The sequence below is a fragment of the Hipposideros armiger genome, unplaced genomic scaffold (genome assembly GCF_001890085.2).
Source record: "Hipposideros armiger isolate ML-2016 unplaced genomic scaffold, ASM189008v1 scaffold_222, whole genome shotgun sequence".
Taxonomy (NCBI): domain Eukaryota; kingdom Metazoa; phylum Chordata; class Mammalia; order Chiroptera; family Hipposideridae; genus Hipposideros; species Hipposideros armiger.
Genome location: NW_017731572.1, coordinates 1921909 through 1944556, shown reverse-complemented (window position 1 = coordinate 1944556; position 22648 = coordinate 1921909). Strand labels below are relative to the sequence as shown.

General features: G+C 43.1%; 1 protein-coding gene across 2 annotated transcripts in view; it reads right to left on the bottom strand.

Moving 5' to 3' along the window:
* The window catches only part of LOC109389126 (myosin-13), a 59672-nt gene that overhangs the window by 27023 nt on the left and 10001 nt on the right, over positions 1 to 22648 (bottom strand). The window contains exons 4-17 of one of the 2 annotated variants that reach the window (XM_019654423.1): positions 18223 to 18250; positions 18022 to 18133; positions 16978 to 17070; positions 15035 to 15098; positions 14843 to 14941; positions 14637 to 14740; positions 11108 to 11246; positions 8283 to 8401; positions 7418 to 7567; positions 7130 to 7300; positions 6059 to 6368; positions 4551 to 4553; positions 3693 to 3766; positions 3504 to 3591 (exon numbers count right to left, since the gene is read on the bottom strand). In XM_019654423.1, the coding sequence (XP_019509968.1) occupies positions 3504 to 3591; positions 3693 to 3766; positions 4551 to 4553; positions 6059 to 6368; positions 7130 to 7300; positions 7418 to 7567; positions 8283 to 8401; positions 11108 to 11246; positions 14637 to 14740; positions 14843 to 14941; positions 15035 to 15098; positions 16978 to 17070; positions 18022 to 18133; positions 18223 to 18250 (1554 nt within the window). The remainder of the gene's footprint in view (positions 1 to 3503; positions 3592 to 3692; positions 3767 to 4550; positions 4554 to 6058; positions 6369 to 7129; positions 7301 to 7417; positions 7568 to 8282; positions 8402 to 11107; positions 11247 to 14636; positions 14741 to 14842; positions 14942 to 15034; positions 15099 to 16977; positions 17071 to 18021; positions 18134 to 18222; positions 18251 to 22648) is intronic. The other variant, XM_019654422.1, reaches the window with a different exon arrangement.

Genomic DNA, 22648 nt, shown 5'->3' with positions numbered 1-22648 from the left:
CCAGCCCAGAACTTGCACTTTTTATGCCTCAGTTTCCTCATTTGTAAAATAATGATAATGGCAGTACCTACTTCATAAGGCTGTTGTGAGGATTATGTGAGTTAATATGAGTAAAGAACTTAGCCCCTGATACACAGTAAGAGGCGTATTAGATTGTTGTTCTTTGGTGTACCAGGCATGGTTACAGACATGGCAGAGGCCTCCATCTCCACAAGGGTCAGGGGCAGAGAAAAAAAGTGTAATTAGAGGACAATTGACCCTGTTAGAGACAGAGGAAAACTTAAAAGGCTATCATTTTATGATGGGGAGGTTAGAGCTGCCACTCTGCTTGCCAAATATGTACACTCAGAGGGGAGGCTTTTTTAAGTTTCCACAAAGCCATTTTACAAGATGGAAGGACGCCGAAGGAGACAGAACCTACAGAGGCGAGGTGCCTTGCAAGGAGTAGCAGAGCTGAGGCTGGACATTCTTTACTCCCAGGGTCCCTCCTGTTCTGCAGGCTCAGAATTCTGGGTTGAGTTCTCTTAGGGCTCTCCCTACGTCCCTCCTGACTCAGGCTGAGATGGTGTCTAGAAGGTTCATAAAAAATCCTCCTCTGCCTTTGTACCAGCATGCAAAACTTTGAAAACGTTCCTCTGAGCTATTGTCTCATCTTTCTCAAGTTACGTTTGCTGCAGGACTTTTTCCTCTTTATTCCCCCTTATTTATCATTTCCACCCACTCCCTTCTCCAGCCATCTCAGCCTTCATGGGCAGTTGTACTAATCAGGATTTTTATTTCTTGTATTTTATGATGATTTGACATCTTGGGGCCTTGCTGGCTTAGGACAGGTTGCCCTTCCCAGAGCTGGCCAGTTCCTAGAAATAGCAAACTACTTCCTTGCGGATACATATTTATATGCAAACCAACCAACCCAGAGCCCATGTCCCCCAACCACTACCTGTATCAGCTCTCACACTTAAGGTCAATATTCCTATGCCCTGATCACCCCAGGGCCAGGTCCAGACAACTAAGGACAGCCACTGCTCCCCAGAGCCCACTGAAATTATTCACACTAGCCAATCTTAAACCTGCTCACACTGCCTCACCCATTCCTTCCCATGGAAACCACCATAAAGGCTCTTGTCCATGGTTCCCCTCATTCCCCAGCCTCCTGACCGACACTCGTGCTTCCCTGAGTGGCCCTGCATGGTGTGATGGGCTTTTTCCTTTTGGGCATGATGAATAACTATCTTTTCAATGGCAGTCATCTCCTGATCTGTTGGCCTCACCATACCTGAATAATAATAAAACTTACATTTTAAGGCAGCAGTGAATCAACCATTGGCAAATCAGCAGCATGCATTTAGCAGGACCCAGGCTTGCCACAGAGGAAAGCGAGAGGACTGGAGGCTGAGCCCTGTTCTGAGGGGCTCCTGCTCCAGCTGGCATGAAGAAAACCTGTGCATGTGAACCCTGGAGCAGAGCAGAACAGCTACAAAGCACCTAATGTGCCTGTGGGTGGGAAAGGGGGCTTGCAATCTGAGCAAGGGCCATGATCCCAGTCCCAGCTCTGGGTGCTCTGGGGTGAAGCATTAAAGTCTGAATAGTGCCAATTCTGTCTTCTAGAAAACGAGGAGGTCACACTAAGTACCGTCCAAAGTGTTGCCCAGGCTCCTGTATCAGTGTGTTAGCCTATTCCCAGAAATGGAAAAGAAAACAGAGAAGAGCCAGAGCGAAGGAGACATAAAATGAGAGGAAGGGGCAGAGAGATATCACCAAAATTCACCTTCCAAAAGGAAAAGCAAACCAGTGGATTGCCAAAAACCCTGAGGCCCCTAGAGGCACAGTTTGAACCCACAGTGGTTCAATTTGTCCTCCCGTCACCTGACACCCACAGGCCACATGCCTTATAGAAGAGTCATGCTGCATGCACATTGGATTTGTGCAAATATATACTCAACAACAATAACGGAAATAGATTCTCTTTATGACAAAACACCTCCATACAAGCCACTGATGTTGTCTGATGCCTCACCAAAGAAACAGCTCTGTTACTACACAGAAATTGGCTGTGCTGGGATCACTGGGAGTGGGTGCAGCCTGCCCCAGACATTGGGTGTCAAAAGAGCCCAGCTGATTTTTGCCGTTAACTTAGACTTTAGAACCTAACTTCCATGAAAAATAAATTACAATAAGTAAACCAGCTTGTTTGGAGAATTAAAGTTTCTGGTTTCAAGTAATAGTAATAATAATAATAATAATAATAATAATTCCCATATGATTATCCTCATTATTATTATCCATAATATTATTCTCATAATAATAATAATAATTATTACAATTGACAGCCAACATTTACTGTTGTTTGCCCTGTTTTAAATGTTTGACATGCGCTTGACCATTTGATCTTCACAACCCTCTATGGCAGGTTAAATGAGTTAATATTTACAAAATGAGTAAACACTTTATAAGCGCTCATTAAATAAATGAATGAATGAACGCATGAATGGATGAATACGAATTTTCTGCTTGCTTTTACAGAGCAGAAAGCTAAAGAACTTGGCTTAGGTCCCATGGGTAGTAACAGATGGAGCTGGGATTTCTTTCCTTGACCATCTAATTGCTCTGCTCACTTGTAATGTTGCCGAGGCAGGATGTTTACTCACGGGCCAGAAACCCATATTTGGGAGAGAGCAGCTTGGCTGAGGAGTGAGCTACCTTGCAGCCACAGCTCTGTGTGACAGTTTGTCCTTCCCATTATGACAAACGACCCTGAAACACAGCTGTGCTCTAAGAATACTTGTGAATCCAGGGCTGGGTGAGGGTTAAAGGTCGACTGTACTACACAGTGTTCTCTCTATATATGTGGTCTCATTCTCGGTTTTCTCATCTATGAAATGGAGACCATTACTCTTAACTTGCAGAGAGCTGTTGTGGGCAATAGAGATAATATGAGAAAGTGACTGACATACAGTATAGGCTCAGAAAACAGTTGTTACTGATATTGTTTTTCTTATAGGATACCTAAGATAATTTGTCAAATCTAGTGGTTCTTCACTTTGGGGGACAGGGAACCACAGAGCCCTTTAAGCACCTTATAAAAGTTAAGCATCTAATGTGTCTATACACGTACATACAATACTTTGGGTGTGATTTCATATTAGGGGTGCCAAATAAAATAAAAGATGCCCAGCTGAATTTGAATTTCAGATAGACAGTGAATAATTTTGTAGTCTAAGTATATTATACCCTAAATATTGCATAGGTCATACTTATACTGAGACATGTTTCATTGTTTATCTGAATTCGAATTTCATGGGGTGTCTGGTATTTTTATTTGCTAAATCTGACAGCCCTATTTCATAGACTGCTTAGAGAAATGATAAAGATGATAATGCTTTCCTCAGGGAAACACACGTGCATGTGACACACACACACACGTACACACGCATGTGTGCATGCACACCCACAGAATTTTGCATACGTTTCAGGGAGTCCTGTTCTGATGGATTCTTACTTACCAGGAGTCTTGGTTTCATTGGGAATCAGGCATCGTACAAAGTGAGGGTGAGTGCTCCTTAAGTTGGTCATCAATTTGTTTAAATTTTCCTGGGACACAAACCAGAACAAGCATATTTACCTTAGCAAATGCTGCTTCACTGGGCAAAAAAACAACAACAATTGAACATGGAAGCTGCCAAAATACGAACCCTGAACACAGCGGACACAGTCTGGAAAGAGGAGCCCTTCTTCTTCCCGCCCTTCTTGCTTCCTCCAGAGTCGCCTGGAGACACACAGAGAGGGCATATCAGATGCAGCCAGAGGACACAGTGTGGCTTCCTAAACCACCTCTTCCCAGCCCTGAAAGTTTTAGTTTTCTTTTGACATAAAAGACCTGAGGGTAGGGCCGGCCGAGTGGCACGTTGGTTAGGAGTTGGCTTGGGACGCCAGCTCTGAGCAGCAGGGCCCCGGCTCGGATCCCACATGGGCCAGTGACGCTGCGCCCTCTACAGCTAAGATGGTGAACAACAGCTCCACCTGGAGCTGGGCTGCCATGAGTCGCTGGCAACAGCGTAGGCTGCAGTGGGGCTGGCTGGCAGCGGGCATGAGCTTTCGTGAGCTGCTGTGAGCCGCTGTGAGCGGCCGTCTAATGGCCAGAGACCGATCTGCCTCACCCGGGTAGAGCGCAATGATAATACCAACATGGGCCAGTGAAGCGACGTCCTCCACAACTAGACTGAAGAACAAAAGGACAGCAACTTGTCTGTCCCCTCCCCCAATTCCCCAATAAAAATCTTAAAAAAAAAAAGACCTGAGGGTATTTTGCTTTGTTGTTGTTGTTGTTGTTGTTGTTGTTAACATGCCTCCAAACTACTCAGATTTAGCATCACTCATCTTTGTCACTGTGGAAATGGGGTGGGGTGGGATGTGGGTGGCATTTAACTGGGAGCATAACTTAGATTCCAAGGAGAGTCTTTTCCTTTAGAAATCAGACAGGAAGTCCAGCTGAATAGCTGGCAAGATTGAGACATTCCTCTTGACGACTGTAGCTTCTTTCATGAGGTTACCTTCTTTTAGGCTTGAGTCCCTTTATCTCTTAATGAGGACGTAACTGAAAGGAATACAACTGAAGTTTCTTATAATATTCTCTGAGTTTTGTTTTTTCTTTTCCCAAAGAAACAAATGAATTTGTGAACTTAATCTGGAGTCAGTGATATTTGGTCTACGTTTTCTGAATGGTTCAATTTCAGGTTTAGGCTCTGATACACATGCGGGAAACGTCATGTCTCAGTTTCCCCGACACGTTCCTCATTCTACTCTCCTATTCCCAGGGTCTAGGATGAAGTTTTGTTGGGGGGGGCGGGGCAGAGAGGCAGGAAAGCCACTTCCCCAAATCCACACCGACATAGGGCCTTATATTTAGAGTCTTGGTGTTATCTCTAAGTGAGTTTATGCAATACAGTTACAAAGAAACCTTGATTAGATTCAAAGAGGATGGTATTCAATATTCAAGTTTAAACTTGTGCCCAGTTTTTATATTTTGTTGCTCAGAGTACACTAGGCATTCATTTTTAAAAATGATCAAATTACAGAATGAATGATTATATTGCATATATTTTCAAATTAAAGACATAAATTTGTTAAATTTATGCATTTAAGATAGTCCATGATTTTTAAACCCTACCCTTTAGCAATTATTTAAAAATATATATGTGAATAACCTTAAAAAGTGATACTGGCTTATGCAGTCATCTTGAAAAACAATCTAGAAGTTCCTCAAAAAGTTAAAAGAGTTACCATGTGATTCAGCAATTCTACTCCTAGGTATATACCCAGGAGAACTGACAATGTATTTCGACATAGAAACTTGTATACAAATGGTCATAGCAGCATTATTCACAATAGCCAAGATGTGGAAACAACCCAAATTTCCACCAACTAATGAGTAGACGAACAAAATGTGGAAAACCCATACAATGGAATATTACTCATCTATAAAAATAAGTGCAGGACTGATACATACTACAACATGGAAAGACCTGGAAAACATTAGGTTAAGTGAAAGAAGACAGACATAAAAGACCATTTGGTATATGATTTCATTTATATAAAATGCCCAGAGTAAGCAAATCCATAGAGACAGAAAGCAGATTAGTCATTGCCAGGGGCTGGGGGAGGGGGAGCAAGAAGTGACTGCTGATTCACAAGTGTGAATGAAAATGTTCCTGAATTAAATAATGATGATGGCTGTACAACCCTGTAGATATATGAAAAACCATTGAATTTTTTAAAGGATGAATTTTATGGTATATGAATTATATCTCAATTAAAAAAGACTATTAAAGAATGTGAGATTGGCTATCATGTCTACTGAGAGGTCTTGTTAATTCCAAAATCCTCAATCTCTTAAGGAAGAAGAAGAATAGGAGAAAGAAAAATGGAGATCTGAGACAGAGAGATAAATCAAGTTCAACCCGAAGCTCGTGTTCGACTATTGGTTCTTTATAAGCAGCTTTGGGTTATGGGTAATTACACAGAGATTTCCACAGGTTAAGAGGGAAAAAAAGAATTTCACCTGCTTCTGCACCAGCATAGTTGGAAAAAAGGAAGGACAGCAGCTTCAGTGAAGATTTCTGGTACAGCCCGACCACGGTCTCGTTCAGGGGGTCCTTGTTCTTGTCAAGCCAGCCGGCGATGTTGTAATCCACGGTGCCCGCGTAATGCACCAGTGAGAAGTGGGCCTCGGCCTTGCCTTTGACCACCTTGGGCTTCTGGAAATTGTCAGACTTGCCCAGGTGCTGGTCATACAGCTTGTTCTTGAAGGAGGTGTCTGTGGCCTTGGGGAACATGCACTCCTCTTCCAGGATGGAGAAGATGCCCATAGGCTAGAAGGAGGATAAAAGACTGTGCCTCAGCATTTAACACCAGAACATCCCAATGACTCCATTGTCTGCAGGAGCCAAAGACGACTTCCTTGGTGCTATTGCTCGGTTACTAGGAAAGCTGTGGTGCAAGTTCTGTGAGAGCAAGGCTCCTGGTCTGTTTGGTGTGATGACAGAACAGTGCTACATATAGTATGTGCTTAATTAATGTGTTGAACAAAAGAACAAGGAATGAAATTATGTGTATATAAATGTGGCTCACTATTAGCAATAGGTTTACAAAAAATGTAAAGTTATGCATATACCCATAAAGTAATATTTTAAACAAGAATGTCTGGATTTCTCAGTAGCCACCTGAGGAAGATATACTCATTCTAACATGACCAGTGCTCAAAATATTATTGGAATTCCTTTTAAAAAAGTTAATGTCATCTGTTGTTTTCACAGTAACTTTCCCCCTGGACCCCCACTGCTCTATAATCCCTCCTCCTTGGGTCTTTGGACAAGTCACAAAGGTATAAAATGCCACAGTCCCTGCTGGGCTCCTATCACATTCTTGGGAAAACTGAACCCTGAGATCTTAACCACCCATGCACCTCTTTAGGTGTCTGAACAGGTTCTGGGTGCTTTCCAGACACTTACCCTGTATGCACAAGGGGATTCCACTATCTGAAGGCTCACAGCCTGGGGACTGGGGTTACAGGCAGCAATGATGGCCCCAACCAAGGAGGAGCTGTACCTGGGAGTGGCATTTATGTCTCTACCTTCTCGATGAGCTCGATGCAGGCAGCCAGGTCCATCCCAAAGTCGATGAACTCCCAATGAATGCCCTCCTTCTTGTACTCCTCCTGCTCCAGCACGAACATGTGGTGGTTGAAAAACTGTTGCAGTTTCTCATTGGTGAAATTGATGCACAGCTGCTCCAGGCTGTTGAACTGGGGTTTCAAATACCAAACAGTTAGAGTGGGTTTGGAAAATGCAGTGGGGATTCTGCAAAGCAGACACATAGTGGAAGGGCCTGTTTAGGTTGGCCATTTTCCCAAACAACTCACATCAAAGATCTCAAAGCCAGCGATGTCCAAGACCCCGATGAAGTACTGCCGGGGCTGCTTGGTGTCCAGCTGCTGGTTGATACGGGTCACCATCCACAGGAACATCTTCTCGTAGATGGCTTTGGCCAGAGCTCCCACCGAGTTGGTCACCTTGAATTTGAACTCTCACATTAGTGTTTTTATGGTTGTATTAAGTGGAGACATACGAAGTCAATGTCTTGAAGGTTCGAAGCAGTTAGAAATGGACAATTTCATATAGTGCAACATAATGTTAAATATTTCTTGAGGCATTCGCCCAGCTCATGATGTTCCCCTTTCTCTGAGAACTGTCCCATTTACAAAGATAGTTTTCTAAGAACCATGGTTATAACACATGCCTCTAGCCCCTGGACACAGTTAATTGAACCAGAAGTGGACATTTGATCCAAGTTGGATTCAAGAGAGTGACTCTCTTGAGAATTTGGAATTGGGGTCAAAAGACACTGGCCTCAGTCTCAGGGTGAGGCTGGAACCATAGAGATATGAACTTGGGAGCTATCAGGTGGTCGTGGGCAGGAGACATGGAGAAAGCTTATCTGCCTAGTGAGGACACACAGAGAAGAAGAGCGATGACACCCCATGGAGCCCCAGAGAAGGAGCTAGAGAGAGTCTCCTGGCTCCAAAGGCTCTTCAGTTCCTGGCTCCAGGCCCGCATGACACCTGGTGAGCGCTCCTTGGTTTACCCCTGAGGCCTAAAAATGAATTCCCTCTTAATGCTGAAGCCAGTTTCATTTGTATCTCTGATACCTGCCACCCAAAGAGCTTTAAGATGATGGTAAAAACAGCCAAACCCCTGAGTCAACTGGATTCAGAACATCTCCATTACCTGCTGGACATTTTGCCCTTTAGTGACATATTCATTCCCCACCTTCACCCTCGGGCAGCACAGGCCTTTCAGCATTTCTGCAGAATTTAGACCCATCAGGTATCCAACTTTGTCAGCCACTAAAAGAAGAAGAGAAATGACATCACACAAAACCAGCAGTTGCTAAAGTGTCCAGTCGGGCCCTAAGTTCTCCCAGGATTGTTTTCGATACTCCCTTTTGATGTTTTTATGTTCTCCTCTGTGCAGCCGGCCTGGACTTGTCCAATAAAGCTTCAATAACATAGTCCAGGGATCCAGGTTTTCAAGAACTTTAATTTACTTTCTTGATGCAATCTTTAATTATAGGTTGATTGACTGATGTTTCTATTTTGTTAAAAAATACACTTACATAGTAATAGTGGAGTCTCATTATATAACAAAATGATGTATAAGTAAAGGAGGCACCATTTGGACAATGAATAGATGTTAAGTGCCTTCCTAATTTATGCGAGACTGTGCTAATAGCCGAGAGAAAAGTACGAAACCTTGACCCAGCTCTCCAGTGTTTGGAAATGGTCAAAAGTAGTTGAATGTTGACAATTTACATTCCAGTTCAGTTGACTTTGGGATGGACCTGGTTCCCTGCATTGAGCTCATTAAAAGGTAGAGAAATGCTGCTCCCAGGGCAGCTCCTCCTTGGTTGGGACCATCACCCTATTGCGGGTCAGGGCGACAACTTAATAAAAATCCAGGGCAGTATTTGTTAAGTGCTTTAAATCAGAGGCCAAATGAGTACTTTACTCCTTGCTCAAATTAATCCTTTTTTCCTGCTATGTCCTCTTGGGTGGATGGTGCCATTATTCTTCTGGTCACTAACACTTGAAAGAGTGGGGTGAATATAGCCTTCCTTCTCACCTCTGACACGCCTGCATTCAGTCAGGCAACAAATCCTACTCATGTCACCTTCAAAGCAGCTGGCATCTCCATTGTCCTCAGAGCTATAGAAGAGTATAGTGGCAGAGGGCCTGGACTTTGGAATCAGAGCACTGGGATTCAAATTTTAGTTTCGCTTCTGTATGCCTCGGTTTTGTCATTTGTAAACTGGGGGATAGTGACAGTACCCCATTGCATGAGTTGTTGCAAACCAGGGCTGGTGCAGAGTGAGGACTCAGTGAATATTAACTTGGATTGGTATCATCATCAGAAAGGCTCAGGCCCGGGTCACAGCTCTTCGCTTTCCCCTTTTCCAGGCTCTTCTTGCTCCGAAACCCTGAGCACAAGGCTGCCAGGACTGGAAGAGAGCCTGTGACCCCGCTGTGATAGAGATCAACATGGTCTGCCCTTGCTGAGAAGCCTGAGGCATTGGTTTTCAAGGTTCCATGCTCTTGGTGAGCCTGACTGCTTACACATGAATTTCAGGTTGGCCCACGTACCTCTCCTGCTACTTGGAGTGTCTTTTGTGGCTTTTGGGGCCTACCACAGACATGCTAAACCATTTATCCTGGCACTCAAGGCCTTCCTAAACTGGTTAATCTCATCTTTTACAAATCCATTACACATATCCTCTTCTGTAGCCAAAGTGGACCACTCTCTGCCTCTCACTCCCCATCACATTCCTTCCTCTGTCCCCTTGCTCACGACATGTCTTCTGACTAAACTGCCCTCTCACACACCTTTCAGAATCCTATCCATCCATCAAAGTCCATGTCAATGCCCCCTTCCCCCAGGAAGCCTTCCCTGATTACCCCAACGCTGACACTCTGAGCTTCTCTCCTGTTACAGAGCGTGCACCTCTGTGATAGGCAGGATTCCCAGATGGTCACCAAGATTTGCTCCCCCTGGTGTACATTCCCTGTATAAATCCCTTCTGCGCGCGCGCGCGCGTGTGTGTGTGTGTGTGTGTGTGTGTGTGTGTGTGTGTGTGTGTGTAACCTATCAATGTGATGGGATATTACTCCTGTAATGAGGCTACTATTCAGTTGGCTTTGAGTTAATAAAAAGAGATTATTGTGGGCAAACCTAATCTAATCAGGCAAGCCTTTATGAACAGTAATAGAGTCATGTATGTTTTCCTGGCCTTAAATTCAAGGCTGTTGCTTCCTTCTGCTATATGCGGCTCAAGACACACTGCTTCACACAGTGTGGGGATGTTATGAAAGGCAGAATTAACAGGGACAAACAGCCTTTCACTGATGGAGTTTGTAAAACGCAGTGCGAGAAACATAAAGCCTGCCGAGCAGGGCATGTGGTGGGTGTGTCCTGCCGCTGCTAGCCCCTCCCACTGCCCTCTGCCTTATTTCCAGGCTTTTGGGGGGTGAGGAAGAGGGGGATGGTGAGATCATCCAGATGAGTTACAGGGAGGAAGATTTGTACACCAGTCCTCGGTTCGGGGTCAAGTTCAACAGATACCAGAGTGGAAGAGAAAGCGTTGGGAGGAAGAAACCTCGCTGCCACTTTACCAAAGGCTTCATCTTAGGTCTGGGTGATTAGGACAGTATCCTGGATATTAATAATGATATGCACAGAGGGAATGTGAAGTTCACTTAACCATGTCATAAATGTCCACCTTAAAATAGTGGGTAAACTGTGATGGTTGAGAGTTAGGAGTGTGGATAGTGATTATTCATTTATGAGAAATAGGCATTTTATTTTTTCAAGGATTCACCAATATAGGATTTCTTGACCAAGTGAATAAACTTCCCCAGAGCATGCACAATGAGCTTTGGACAACCCAAATTCAGTTTGTACAATTTTCAAAGAGCAGCGCTTGAGATGAACACCAAGTTTATCTCACAAATGAACACAGATGGAAAGTAAAATCCCAGTCCCCTTCCCAACACGGTTACCTTCGGTGCCGTCTGGCTCTGCCTGCTCCTCACGCTGCTTCTGCTTGAACTTCATGTTCCCCAAATGCATCACGGCTCCTGTGAGCTTATAGATCCCAACTTTCTCCTCAGAGCTGAAGCCCAGGATGTCAATGGCATTCTGGGAAATTAAGAAAAGACAGGTTTCAGAGCTCGCTCAAGAGTGTGAGCCCTGAGCAACAGCGGTTGGATGCCCAGCCCGAGCTGAGATGCCAACAGGTGGCAGGATAGCTCAGCTTAAAAAAAAAAAAAAAGGACAGGTTTCACAGTTGGACTCAGTGACCCAAACACAGCTTTCTGTGGCAAAGACCTCATCATGTTTGTGTAGCACGGGAGATAGCATTTGCCAAAATAAATGGATGACAGGTGCAGTATGGTAAGTTAGGGGTTAAAAACTATTTCCTTAATTTAACATGCTTGTGTAGGTGGTTGGAGATCATGGGAAGAAAATTTGAATAATCTGTTTTCTTCCATCCAATAAAAACTCATTTTAATCCTTCCACACTGTGCATAGATTTGGGAACTATTTTCTGGATGAGGCCATTGGGAGCCACTGTGTGATACTGGGAGAAGGAAGTCTCATGGATAGTGTTTGAGAAATAGTGTCCAATAGCTTGACAGTTTGGCACCGTAATCCAGGAATTTTAATGTTCAGAATCAAGACAATATGGCCTCATAGAATATTAGAACTGAAAGGGAAGAGTATTGAAAAGAATACCATCATTTTTCAATGAGAAAGGAGCAAACCTTTTCCTCCTTTTCTTCCCCTCAGTTTTAAGATATAATTGACATATAACACTGTATTCATTTTAGGTGTGTAACATAATGGTTTGATATATGTATATACTATGAAATGATTACCACAGTAAGTTTGGTTAACATCCATCATCACATGTATTGATCAATAGTTACAAATTTTTTTATTGTGATGGGGACTTTTGAGACCTGTTCTCTTAGCTTCCTTTCTTAAAATATTTTTCTTAATTTTTCAATTACAGTTGACATACAGTATTATATTAGTTTCAGGTATACAACATAGTGATTAGACATTATATAACTTATGTAGTGATCACCCCGATAGGTCTAGTACCCACCTGACACCATACATAGTTATCATCATGTTATTGACTATATTCCCTATGCTGTACTTTAGATCCCCATGACTGTTTTTAAACTGGAAATTTGTACTTCTTAATCCCTTCCCCCTTTTCACCTATCTTCCCAAACCCCCTCCCATCTGGCAACCATCAAAATGTTCTCTGTATCTATGAGTTTGTTTCTGTTTTGTTCAATAATTTTGTTTTTTAGATTCCCCATATAAATAAAATCACATGGTATTCGTCTTTCTCTGTCTGACTTATTTCACTTAGCATAATACCCTGTAGGTCCATCTATATTGTCACAAATGGCAATATTTCGTTCTTTTTTATTGCCAAATAATATTCTATTGTATATATGCACCACTTCTTTGTTCATTAGTCTATTGATGGACACTTAAGTTGCTTTTGTAACTTAAGTTAAGTTGCTAAGTGGCTATTGTAAATAATGCTGCAATGGACATAGGGGTGCATGTGTCTTTTAAAATTAGTGTTTTGATTTCTTTGGGTAAATACCCAGAAGTGAAATTGCTGGGTCATATAGTAGTTCTATTTTTAATTTTTTGAGGCACCTAAAAGAAGCAAACTTTTGCAGACCCACTCACCATGGATGGTGAGGCACCATCCATGTGTTGTCTCATTAAGTCCCTATGAAGACCTTGTAGGTATACAGATTTTCCCAAATTTCCAGGTGAAGAACAGAGGTTCTAAGAGAGTAAGTAACCTGCCCAAAATCATATAGGCAGGATGTCATAAGACTGGGACTTGAGCTAGCACTGTTGAGTTCAAAGATTACGGCAGTTGCTGATTTGGCTTTATAACAATTTGGCCCATCTTTTACCACAAAGTTTTTAACTAGAAAATCCTTCTCTGGAGTATATATATCAATTGTGTGGCAGGGTTTGCAGCCTGAGCCTAAGCAATGTCCATTGGTGGAGTTGAAACCTGTCTGGACATATCTGGTGAGCTGGTGGGATAGACTCAGTAGGTCAGTGTCAGCAGGATGGTATTAAAGAGTGAGGCACTTTTGGGGGAGGGAGAGTTCATGCCAGGAAGTGACCAAGGGGAGGAGAGATTCTGAGACCATGATGGCTCCCCGGGAATCCGTATCCCACCCCAGCAGATGCATATCTGTATACTATGGAGGGGTTGCTGTAAGTTAAAAGAGAAAGGACTTTCACTAAGTTGAAAAGAACCAGCCTGGGTAGCCTCTTGGAGGAAGCAATCCCCATTTGACTTGACCATAAACCATCACTCAGAAGAGGCCCTGAGGGAGGGAGAAACAACAGCAGACCCTGACAGCAGAAGATCTACAGGGAGGACCTGAGACACCTCTGAAACTTTTAGAATTAATATAGGAGGGCCTTTTGCAAGGGCTGCAGCCTTGCATCAGTTGTTAACCTGCCCTTTCTGTACTCATCAGTCGTTATAGGCTGGGGAGACCTGGCTAAAATGCATAATGGCTAGACTGAAGTTGACTGAAGTTGATTTGATCATGAACATTTTCTACCTGCTTTAAAACAGCATCACCTGGAAATGTCACAAACTGAAGGCCAAGAAGCTGGGTACTGGGCAATGCACTTAGAATGTTGGACGAGGTCCTTTTTCACAAGTTCTTGTGGCTTCTGTGAGGGTGGAGCTAGTGGGGGGTGGAGATTAATTGCTCAGAGATGGTGTATTTTAGTTAAAAGTGCACATTCTGGGGTTGGGAAGACCTGGATTCGAACACTGTCTCTGTCATTTACAAACTCCATGTTTTCAAGCAAATTATGTATTTTTTCTAAGATTCTGTTTCCACTTTTGTGAAATGGGGACTATTGTGGTACCTATCCCAGAAGGGTCTTTGAGGCTAAAATGAAACAATGTAGTCAAAGGCACTTATCTCAGTTCCTAGCACATGTTATGTAATAACTCAATGAACTGAGTAGTTGTTATTATTATTATTATTATTATTATTATTATTATTATTATTATTATTGATACTCCCAGAGCTAAAGGCCAGAAGCCTGCCGGGCCTGCTGAGGAGCTGGGTGCCTGACATGAGCCTGAGATGGAAGGCAGCAGGAGGGATGTGTGGCTGCTACACAGTGGGTTGTTTTTTCCCGCTTTATACTTTTCCACATTTTCTAAATTTTCTTAAAGAATTGTGCAGATGCTTTTGTAACCTGAAAACTTCCAACAAAACCTTTAAAAACCTTATCCATGCAAACATTTACTCTCAAATGCTAGAGAACAGAAGTCTCATTTTGGAGAACTTGGGGAGCGGTGCCATCTCCTAATTCTCTGAGATCTTGGGTCTCATCCCTCAGCAGTCCTTGATCCCAGTTTTCTCATCAGATCGCTAAGGGGCCTCTCAGTTCATACACATGATAATTCTATGCTTAAAAAAATAAATAAGTAAACACAATGCTTACGTCAGTTGCCAATAGTTCTTCACTATCGTCAATGCTGGCCACGGTGAGCTCCCCTTGGCTTACAAAGGGGAAGTCAAAGGGATTGGTTGAAATCAGAAGCAGGTCTGTGAAACACAAAGATCCATTTAGTGTCACAGCCACAACTTTGTCATTTTTTTTCCAATGTGACTGCTTTGCAAGATGAGAACAATGTTCTAAGAACTTACCAATTAGTTCTGGCTTCTTGTTTGACATGATTTGGTAAAAAATATGGTAGCTTCTCTCACTGGATAACTGAAACGTCACTCTGGATTTTTCTAAGAGATCTAAAGTAACCAAAAAAATAATGTGATTTCAGGTTCCCAAGAGATGCCTTTGTGACCAAATGCCAAGGTACCAAATAAAGTGTTTGGACTCACAGGTTTCAATGTCTGCCGATGCCAGTTTTCCTGTAGCTCCAAAATGAATTCGAATGAACTTCCCCTGTCCAATGGCAGATTCACAAACATCAGTTATTTTATTTAGATGGTACTATGGCTAGCCTCTGATAGGTGCTACCACAGATGGATGGGGAGTGTAGGGTCAAGGAGGAAGTGTTGCCAGAAGTGTGAGGACTTCCTTCTTTTCTGTTTGCTTGGCACCCAGAGTCCTCAGGCTTGGTCAGCTGAGACTCAGGTAGCTGTACCCAAAGCACTTGGTCTTGTTGCTGCAGCTCTGGGGATGCCCACATGCTTCCTCCCTAGCTCTCTGCTTGGGGCCACCTCACTCCAGACTTTCTCCTTAATTTTATCTTCCTCTCATGTACCTGGATTCTCAAACTCTCCATAACATCCTTTGATAGCCTAGTTGGACCATCTGTCTGACTTCTTTTCTGCCTGTGGGTCTTACTTCTGAGGTTTCTTGCCTCGGTTGTCCTTACTGCTTACTACAGGAAAACCTATCTCCCAGGCTCAGGCTAGGCTCTCTGGCTCCCAAATGACCCACTCAGAGTCTGATTACCCCCCTTTTTTGGGGTGCAAGAGGTAAAGTTGTGTGTGTGTGTGTGTTTGTTCCCTTCTTACCTTATCTGCTTAAGTGGTCTCTACCACACTGTGAGCACATTTGAGGGCAAAAATGTTGTCTTACTTATTTACCCACAATCTGGCATGTAGTCGGTACTCAGAAATATTCTCAATATTTTCTGAATGAAGCTTACAAAGAGTTAGTGGAGGGTCCATGGAGGTATGTGTGAATTATAAGCATTGTGTCTTCAGTATTTTTATCTGCTTAATGCAAGATGATGGAAATTTTAGCTCGCACGTGTTTGTGTAGAGGGTAGAAAGTAGACAGAATAACCAGAATGATTGTGATGTCTGGGTCAAGGGCCAAAAGGGGAGGCCCATGGACTACACAAATGGGAGTGAAAATAATGAGTGCCTGAAGGCACTGTCTTTTCCTTTAGGCTGGTGCCTGATTAGTGCAATGACTAACTTGGTCCAAGTATGTGTAACATATCTCTGCTGTGTAACACCCAGATCCCCTACAAGGAAGAGTTTAGTGGTGCACTGGGAAGATGGATGTGCAATGCACAGAGGAGCAAGGGAAAACAGAAAGGTCAGGGCTTGGAGCCGCAGCCTTTGATGGATGCATCTACTTTCATCAATGACCATTTTATCTTTGAGAGGTAACAACAAAATGTAAGCTTGAGATCATCCAGCTATTGAGATGTGTGAAATTTTGATGTGCTTTTGCAACTACAGGCATAAATGAAGGCTTCACCTTGGGGTTCTTGCTCCACCGGCTGATGCTTGTTTATTTGCCAGTGTGGAAGTAAATGCCTCTGTGGTTGAGCTAATCCTAGGTAAAATATTGAAGGATGAAACATGTCCTTCAATATCTTTAATATCAACTTATTCCCAATTTGTGGGTTCTTCTGCCTTCACCAGCTTTTCCCTAATCCCAATACATCCTGACTTGGAGGAGTTCACATCTGCTAACTTAATTTACACTAAGGTTTCCATGGCTAAGAAGTCAGTGGATATTCTCGATGGACTTCTGCATGTTAAAATGTTTCCACCTAGAGAGACCGATTTTATCATAAAGGAATTGCTCTCTACATGTGGAATTTGAACCACCATGACTTCCGGATGCTCTGAGGTGATGTTGAGTAGTTAGAGAAGGACAGCTAAATCCCTCCTCTGCTGGGAACAAGCCAATATGGCCTTCAAAGTGTCTCAGAATATCCCAGTCGGGTAGATTGATCTGAATCACTTAGATAGAATAAGGTCAAATATATTCTAGTTTATGTGGCAATTTTCCATATCCAGCATTAGAGGAGAGGGTTTGGTTTTGGGGGATAGTTGGAAATTGGACTGGGTCTTACAAATCTTGAGGAGTTGTCATTCCTCACGGTCTTGGCATTTCCAAAGGCCTCCAGCAGGGGGTTGGCCTGGATGATCTGATCCTCCAGGGTCCCCTAATAAAAAACAAGAAGAAAAAAAAAGAAGGCATTGGATATCTTCTGAAGTAGCCCCACGGTGACTCGAAAGTGTGGATGCTCTAGGCAGGGTCCAGGAAGAAATGTCGACGAGCCCAGCTTGGTGGCCAGTGCAGATGTTTAGCAGCTTGGAGGTACCCACAGCCCCACCCTACCCGAGAAATCGTCAAAGTCCCATCCTAGAGATGGTCTTCTTAGCAAAGTATGAAAGTGTTTTCTGCCACACTAGATGCCACGCTCCATCTTGATTTCTCAGACTTTCTTCCCTGATAACATTTCATTATACATCATGGATTTTTAGAATATAATGCATTCTGACCCATCTAATATAGATACTTGTGTTCAGAAGTATAAATAGAATATGAGCAATGAAAGTGACCCAAGAGATCATATGATAGAAACAGTGATTCTCAAAAAAACGTTAAATAGCAAAACATATTTTATGAGAACGATTGTTCAGAAGTCTGCTTATAGAAAACAGAGTTTTCACCCTGACTTCCCTGCATGATTGCTTATCCTTCTGGCTCCAGAGCAGTTTGAAAACTGTTGTCCAGCCCAGTGGTTCTCAATGTGTGATCCCTGGGCCAACAGCATGAATAGTGGGAACATGTTAGAAATGCAAAATATCAGGATTGTGAATGTGAAATAGAAATTTCAGAGGTTCTGGGCCTGGGTTCCAGCCATGGGTTGTTACAAGCCCTCCTAGAGAACCACTGGCCTAAACCACTCCTTCTCCACAGGAGGATGTGGCGTTCCTCAAGGTCATTCAGCTGTTACCGATGGAGCCGGTGCTAGAGCCTGAGTTCACTAGGTGGAACCCCACAAGCACCCTTGGGCCATGACCTTGTGCTGTGTATCTCTGCTGAGCACAAAGGCCTGCATACACTTGGCTCTCACCCAGCAAGGCTCCAGGTACAGGGTACGTCTCACCTGCATTTTGCCCGACTGCTGCTCCTTCTTCTTGTCTCCAGTGACGGCAATTGTTGCAAAGTACTGGATGACACGCTTGGTGTTCACAGTCTTCCCAGCCCCAGATTCTCCACTGTTGATTTAAAAGTAAGTAAGTTTAAGGAGAGCGGAAGGGGCAGCACTGGCTTCCAAGTCATCATCATGCAAACATGGGTTACTCACGTGATGAGGATAGACTGGTTGTCTCGATCTAGAAATGCAGAAGGAAGCAAAACAAAATAAATAAACAATAAAAACAGAACATAAAAACTGGGCAATGTTGGGGTTGGTTAATTCTAGTTCTGGCTTTGCCTTGAACTAGCAGTATGATGATTTGGGCATGTCGAATTTTCTCTGAGACAATATGTGCAAATTTCTCAAATGTGGGATGTGTAACGTGGGCAGCATGGGACATGAACAGTTAATCCTACAATGTGAAAGTTATTTGTGTTCATAGATATTTTACTCTTCAGTAGCACTTTCTCATCTCCCTTTTTAACAAAGAAAGTAAGTCTCAGACTCAGAGCTTGTGAAAAGCCACATCTTCTAATTAGAATTTGTGAACACTGATAGGTTTTATTGCATTTTTCTTTTACCTTTACCTTCTAACTATGGAAAGTGATGGTTTTCCATTTACAGTAGTGTTATGGGTTGAATTGTATCTCTCCCCCTCTCTCCAACTCATACTTTTTAAAATATATTTTTTAGATTTTTATTAAAAATATAGTTAACATATAATATTATATAAGTTTCAGGGGTACACCGTAGATATTCAACATTTATATACCTAAAGAAGTGATCACCATGATAAGTCCAGCAACCATGTGACACCGTACCATGTTATCACAATATTATTGACTATATTCCCTGTGCTGTACATTACATCCCCATGACTTATTTGTTTTATACCTGGAAATTGGAACCTCTTATTCCCTTTCCCTTTTTCTACCCTTTTAAAAATTTTCAATTATAGCTGACATTTAATATTATTTTATATTAATTTCAGGTGTACAGCATAGTGGTTAGGCATTTGTGTAATTTAAGAAATGACCCCCCTGATTAGTCTAGTACCCACTTGGCACTATACATGGTTATTACCATATTATTGACTATATTCCCTATGCTTTACTTTACATCCCCATGACTATTTTGTAACTACAGATTTGTACTTCTTAATCCCTTCACTTTTTTCACCCTGTCCCCCAACCCCTCCCATCTATCACCCCAATAAATCTAGTACCCACCTGACACCATACATAGTTATCACAATATTATTGACTATATTCCTTATGCTATAACCTATATCCCCATCATTACTGTGTAGCAACAAATTTGTGCTTCTTAAACCCTTCCCTTTTTCCCCTCACCCCCCAACCCTCCTCCCATTTGGCAACCATCAAAATGTTCTCTGTATCTATGAGATTGTTTCTGTTTTGTTTGTTTGTTTATTTTGTTCTTTAAATTCAACATATAAGCGAAATCACATTCATCTGTCTTTCGTTGTCTGACATACTCCACTCAGCACAAAACCCTCCAGGTCCATCCATGCCACCAGAGATGGCAAGAACCTATTCCTTTCCATGGTTGAACAATACTCCATTGTATGTATGTACCACCTCCTCTTTATCCATTCTTCCATCGATGGACACCCAGGCTGCCTCCACATCTTGGCTATTGTAAACAATGATGCAATGAACATATGGATGAACATGTCCCCTTGAAGTAGCATTTGGGTTTCTTTAGATAAATACCATAAAGTGGGATAACTGGGTCCTTCATTGTCTCTTGTTATAGCCTTTGTTTTAAAGTCCATTTTGTCTGGTATAAGTATCGTTACCCCAGTTTTTGTTTTGTTTTGTTTCCATTTTGATGAAATATCTTTTTCCATCCCTTTACTTTCTGTCTGTGTGTGTCTTTCAATTTAAAGTGAATCTCTTGTATGCAGCATAAATAAAGGTTTTGTTTTCTTATCCATTCAGCCCTCTTCTGTCTTTTGATTAGAGCACTTAGTCCACTTGCATTGAAATTAATTGTTGATAAATATGTAGCTATTGCCATTTTATTATTCATAATTTTGATTTTTTTTTCTGTCTTAAAGAAGTCTATATAAGATTTTTTGTAATACTGGTTTGGTGGTGATGAACTCCTTTGCTTTTTCTTGTCTGGGAAGCTCGTTATTGGTCCTTTGATTCTAAATGACAGCCTTGCTGGGTAGAGTAATCTTGGTTGTAGGTTCTTGCTGTTCATCACGTTGAATATTTTGTGCCAATTCCTTCTGGCCTGCAAAGTTTCTGTTTAGAAATGAGCTGACAGTTTTATGGGAGCTCTCTTATAAGTTACTAGTTGCCTTTCTCTTGCTGCTTTTAGGCTCCTCTCTTTGCCTTTAACCTTTGTCATTGTAATTAGAATGTGTCTTGGTGTGGGCCTGTTTGGGTTCCTCTTGTTTGAAACTCTCTGTGCTTCCTGGACTTGTATGTCTATTTTCTTTGCCAGGTTAGGAAAGTTTTCAGTTGTTATTTCTTCAAACTGGTTCTCAATTTCTTGCTTTCCCTCTTCTCTTTCTGGTACCCCTATCATGCAACTGTTGTTATGCTTGGTGTTGTCCCAGAGGTCTCTTAAACTCTTCCTTTTTCTTTGGATTGTTTGTTTGTTTTTTTTTGCTGTTCCAATTGGGTGATTTCTGCTACTTTGTCTTCCAAATTGTTGATTCAATCCTCTGCTTCATCTAGTCTGCTGGTGATTTCTTCTGGTACATTCTTTTTTTTTAAAGATTTTTTTATTATTGGGGAATTAGGGGGATAGGAACAGTGCTGGGGAATTGGGGGAAGGGGAACAGACAAGATGCTGTCGTTTTGTTCTTCAATCTAGTTGTGGAGGATGTCGCTTCACTGGCCCAAGTTGGCACCATCATCACGCTCTTCTCTGGCGAGGCAGATCAGTCGCCGGCTTCTGGACCACCGCTCACTGCGGCTGCTGGCCGCTCACGCTGGCTGCTGGCCACATACGGTAGCCCATGGCAACCCACTGCCACAGGGGCTGCAGCCTACGCCGTCGCCGGCGACTCCCGGCAGCCCAGCTCCAGGTTGAGCTGTTGTTCAGCATCTTAGCTGTAGAGGGCAGTGTCACTGGCCCTCATATGTGGGATCCGAACCGGGGCCCTCTGGCATCCCAAGCGAGTTCTTAACCATCGCGCCACTCGGCCGGCCCTCTTCTGGTACATTCTTCATTTCAGTTATTTTAGTCTTCACTTTTGACTAGTTCTTTTTTATGGTTTCTATGTCCTTTTATTATGCTTGCTACCTCTTTGTTTAAGTTCTCACTAAGCTCCTTGGGCATCCTTATAACCATTATTTTGAACTCTTTCTCTGGTAGGTTCCTTGCCTCCATTTTGTTTAGCTCTTTTTCTGGAGTCTTCTGTTTTTATTTGGTATGCATTGCTTTGTTTTCTCATTTTGGCTGCCTCTCTGTGTTTGTTTCTACATATTAGATAGATCTGCTATGTTTCCCAGTCTTGGCTGGATGGCTTTATGTAGTAGGTGCCCTATGGGGCCTTGGCACAATCTCCCTGGTCACAGGCTCTGGGTGCTGCAGGAGTGTCCCTTGTGTGGATTGTGTGTGCCTTCCTGTAATAGCTGAGCTTTGATTGCTATTGGCACATCAATAGGTGGGATTGACTTTCAGGCTGATTGGCTGTGGGGTTTGGCCACGTCCACAGCTTAAGGGCTGCTGTGTGGGGGGCTTACACCACTAAGTGGGATTTGCCCCAGTAGGTTCTGGTGCCTGTTGAGACCACCCTTTGTGTCTGATACTTGTAGGGCTAATTGGTCGGTGCTCTGCTGTGGTCTGAGCCAACCTCCAAGTATGTTGGTTCTGGAGCCTTTGGGAGGGGCTCCAGTGCAGGCACAAGTAACCTACTGTCTATGACCAGCTGGGCACTATCTGGTAGGAGTTACAAAGTGATCTGCAGTTGTTTGCTGCCTGTACTAAACCTGGAGGTGTGTGGGAGAGACCACGCTGTGAGCCGAGGACACCTGCTACCAGTACTAGGCCTGGAGCAGCACCACAAAAGCCAAGACACTTTGAGGCCTGCTGCCACCTGCTGGCTCCCTTGAGGTTCAGGAACTGATAAACCCTCTTGTGGTACACCTGTTGAGTGAGTCAGTGTCTCAGGGAGTCATTAAAGTGGGAGGAGTTGTGTTCACCACATTAATGTAGACTCTGGTTTGATGCCAGTGCTGAGCCTGGAGCTACTCGGCAAAAATCTCAGAGCATACTGAGGCCAGTTTCCGCCTGCCTAGGACCCAAGGACTTTGACAGTTTTTCAAGGAAGAGTGCAGTGTAGGTGGGGCTGTCTGGCTACTCCCTGAGAAAGTGCCTCAGGCATTGGGGTGGCAATTGCTTAGGTCAGATTTCCAGTGAGTCAGCAAGATGGAGCAGCAGAACTCTCCAGATGAATCAGATTCAAATTTGGCCCTGTGGGCTCAACACAGAAAAGATGGCACCCACCTGCTGGCTGCACAGGATCCTTCACAGGGAAAAATGGCAAGTGTCCTCCAGGCCTTGCTCTGAAGCCACACACCTCAGTCTGCCCCCTGCATGCCTCTGACAC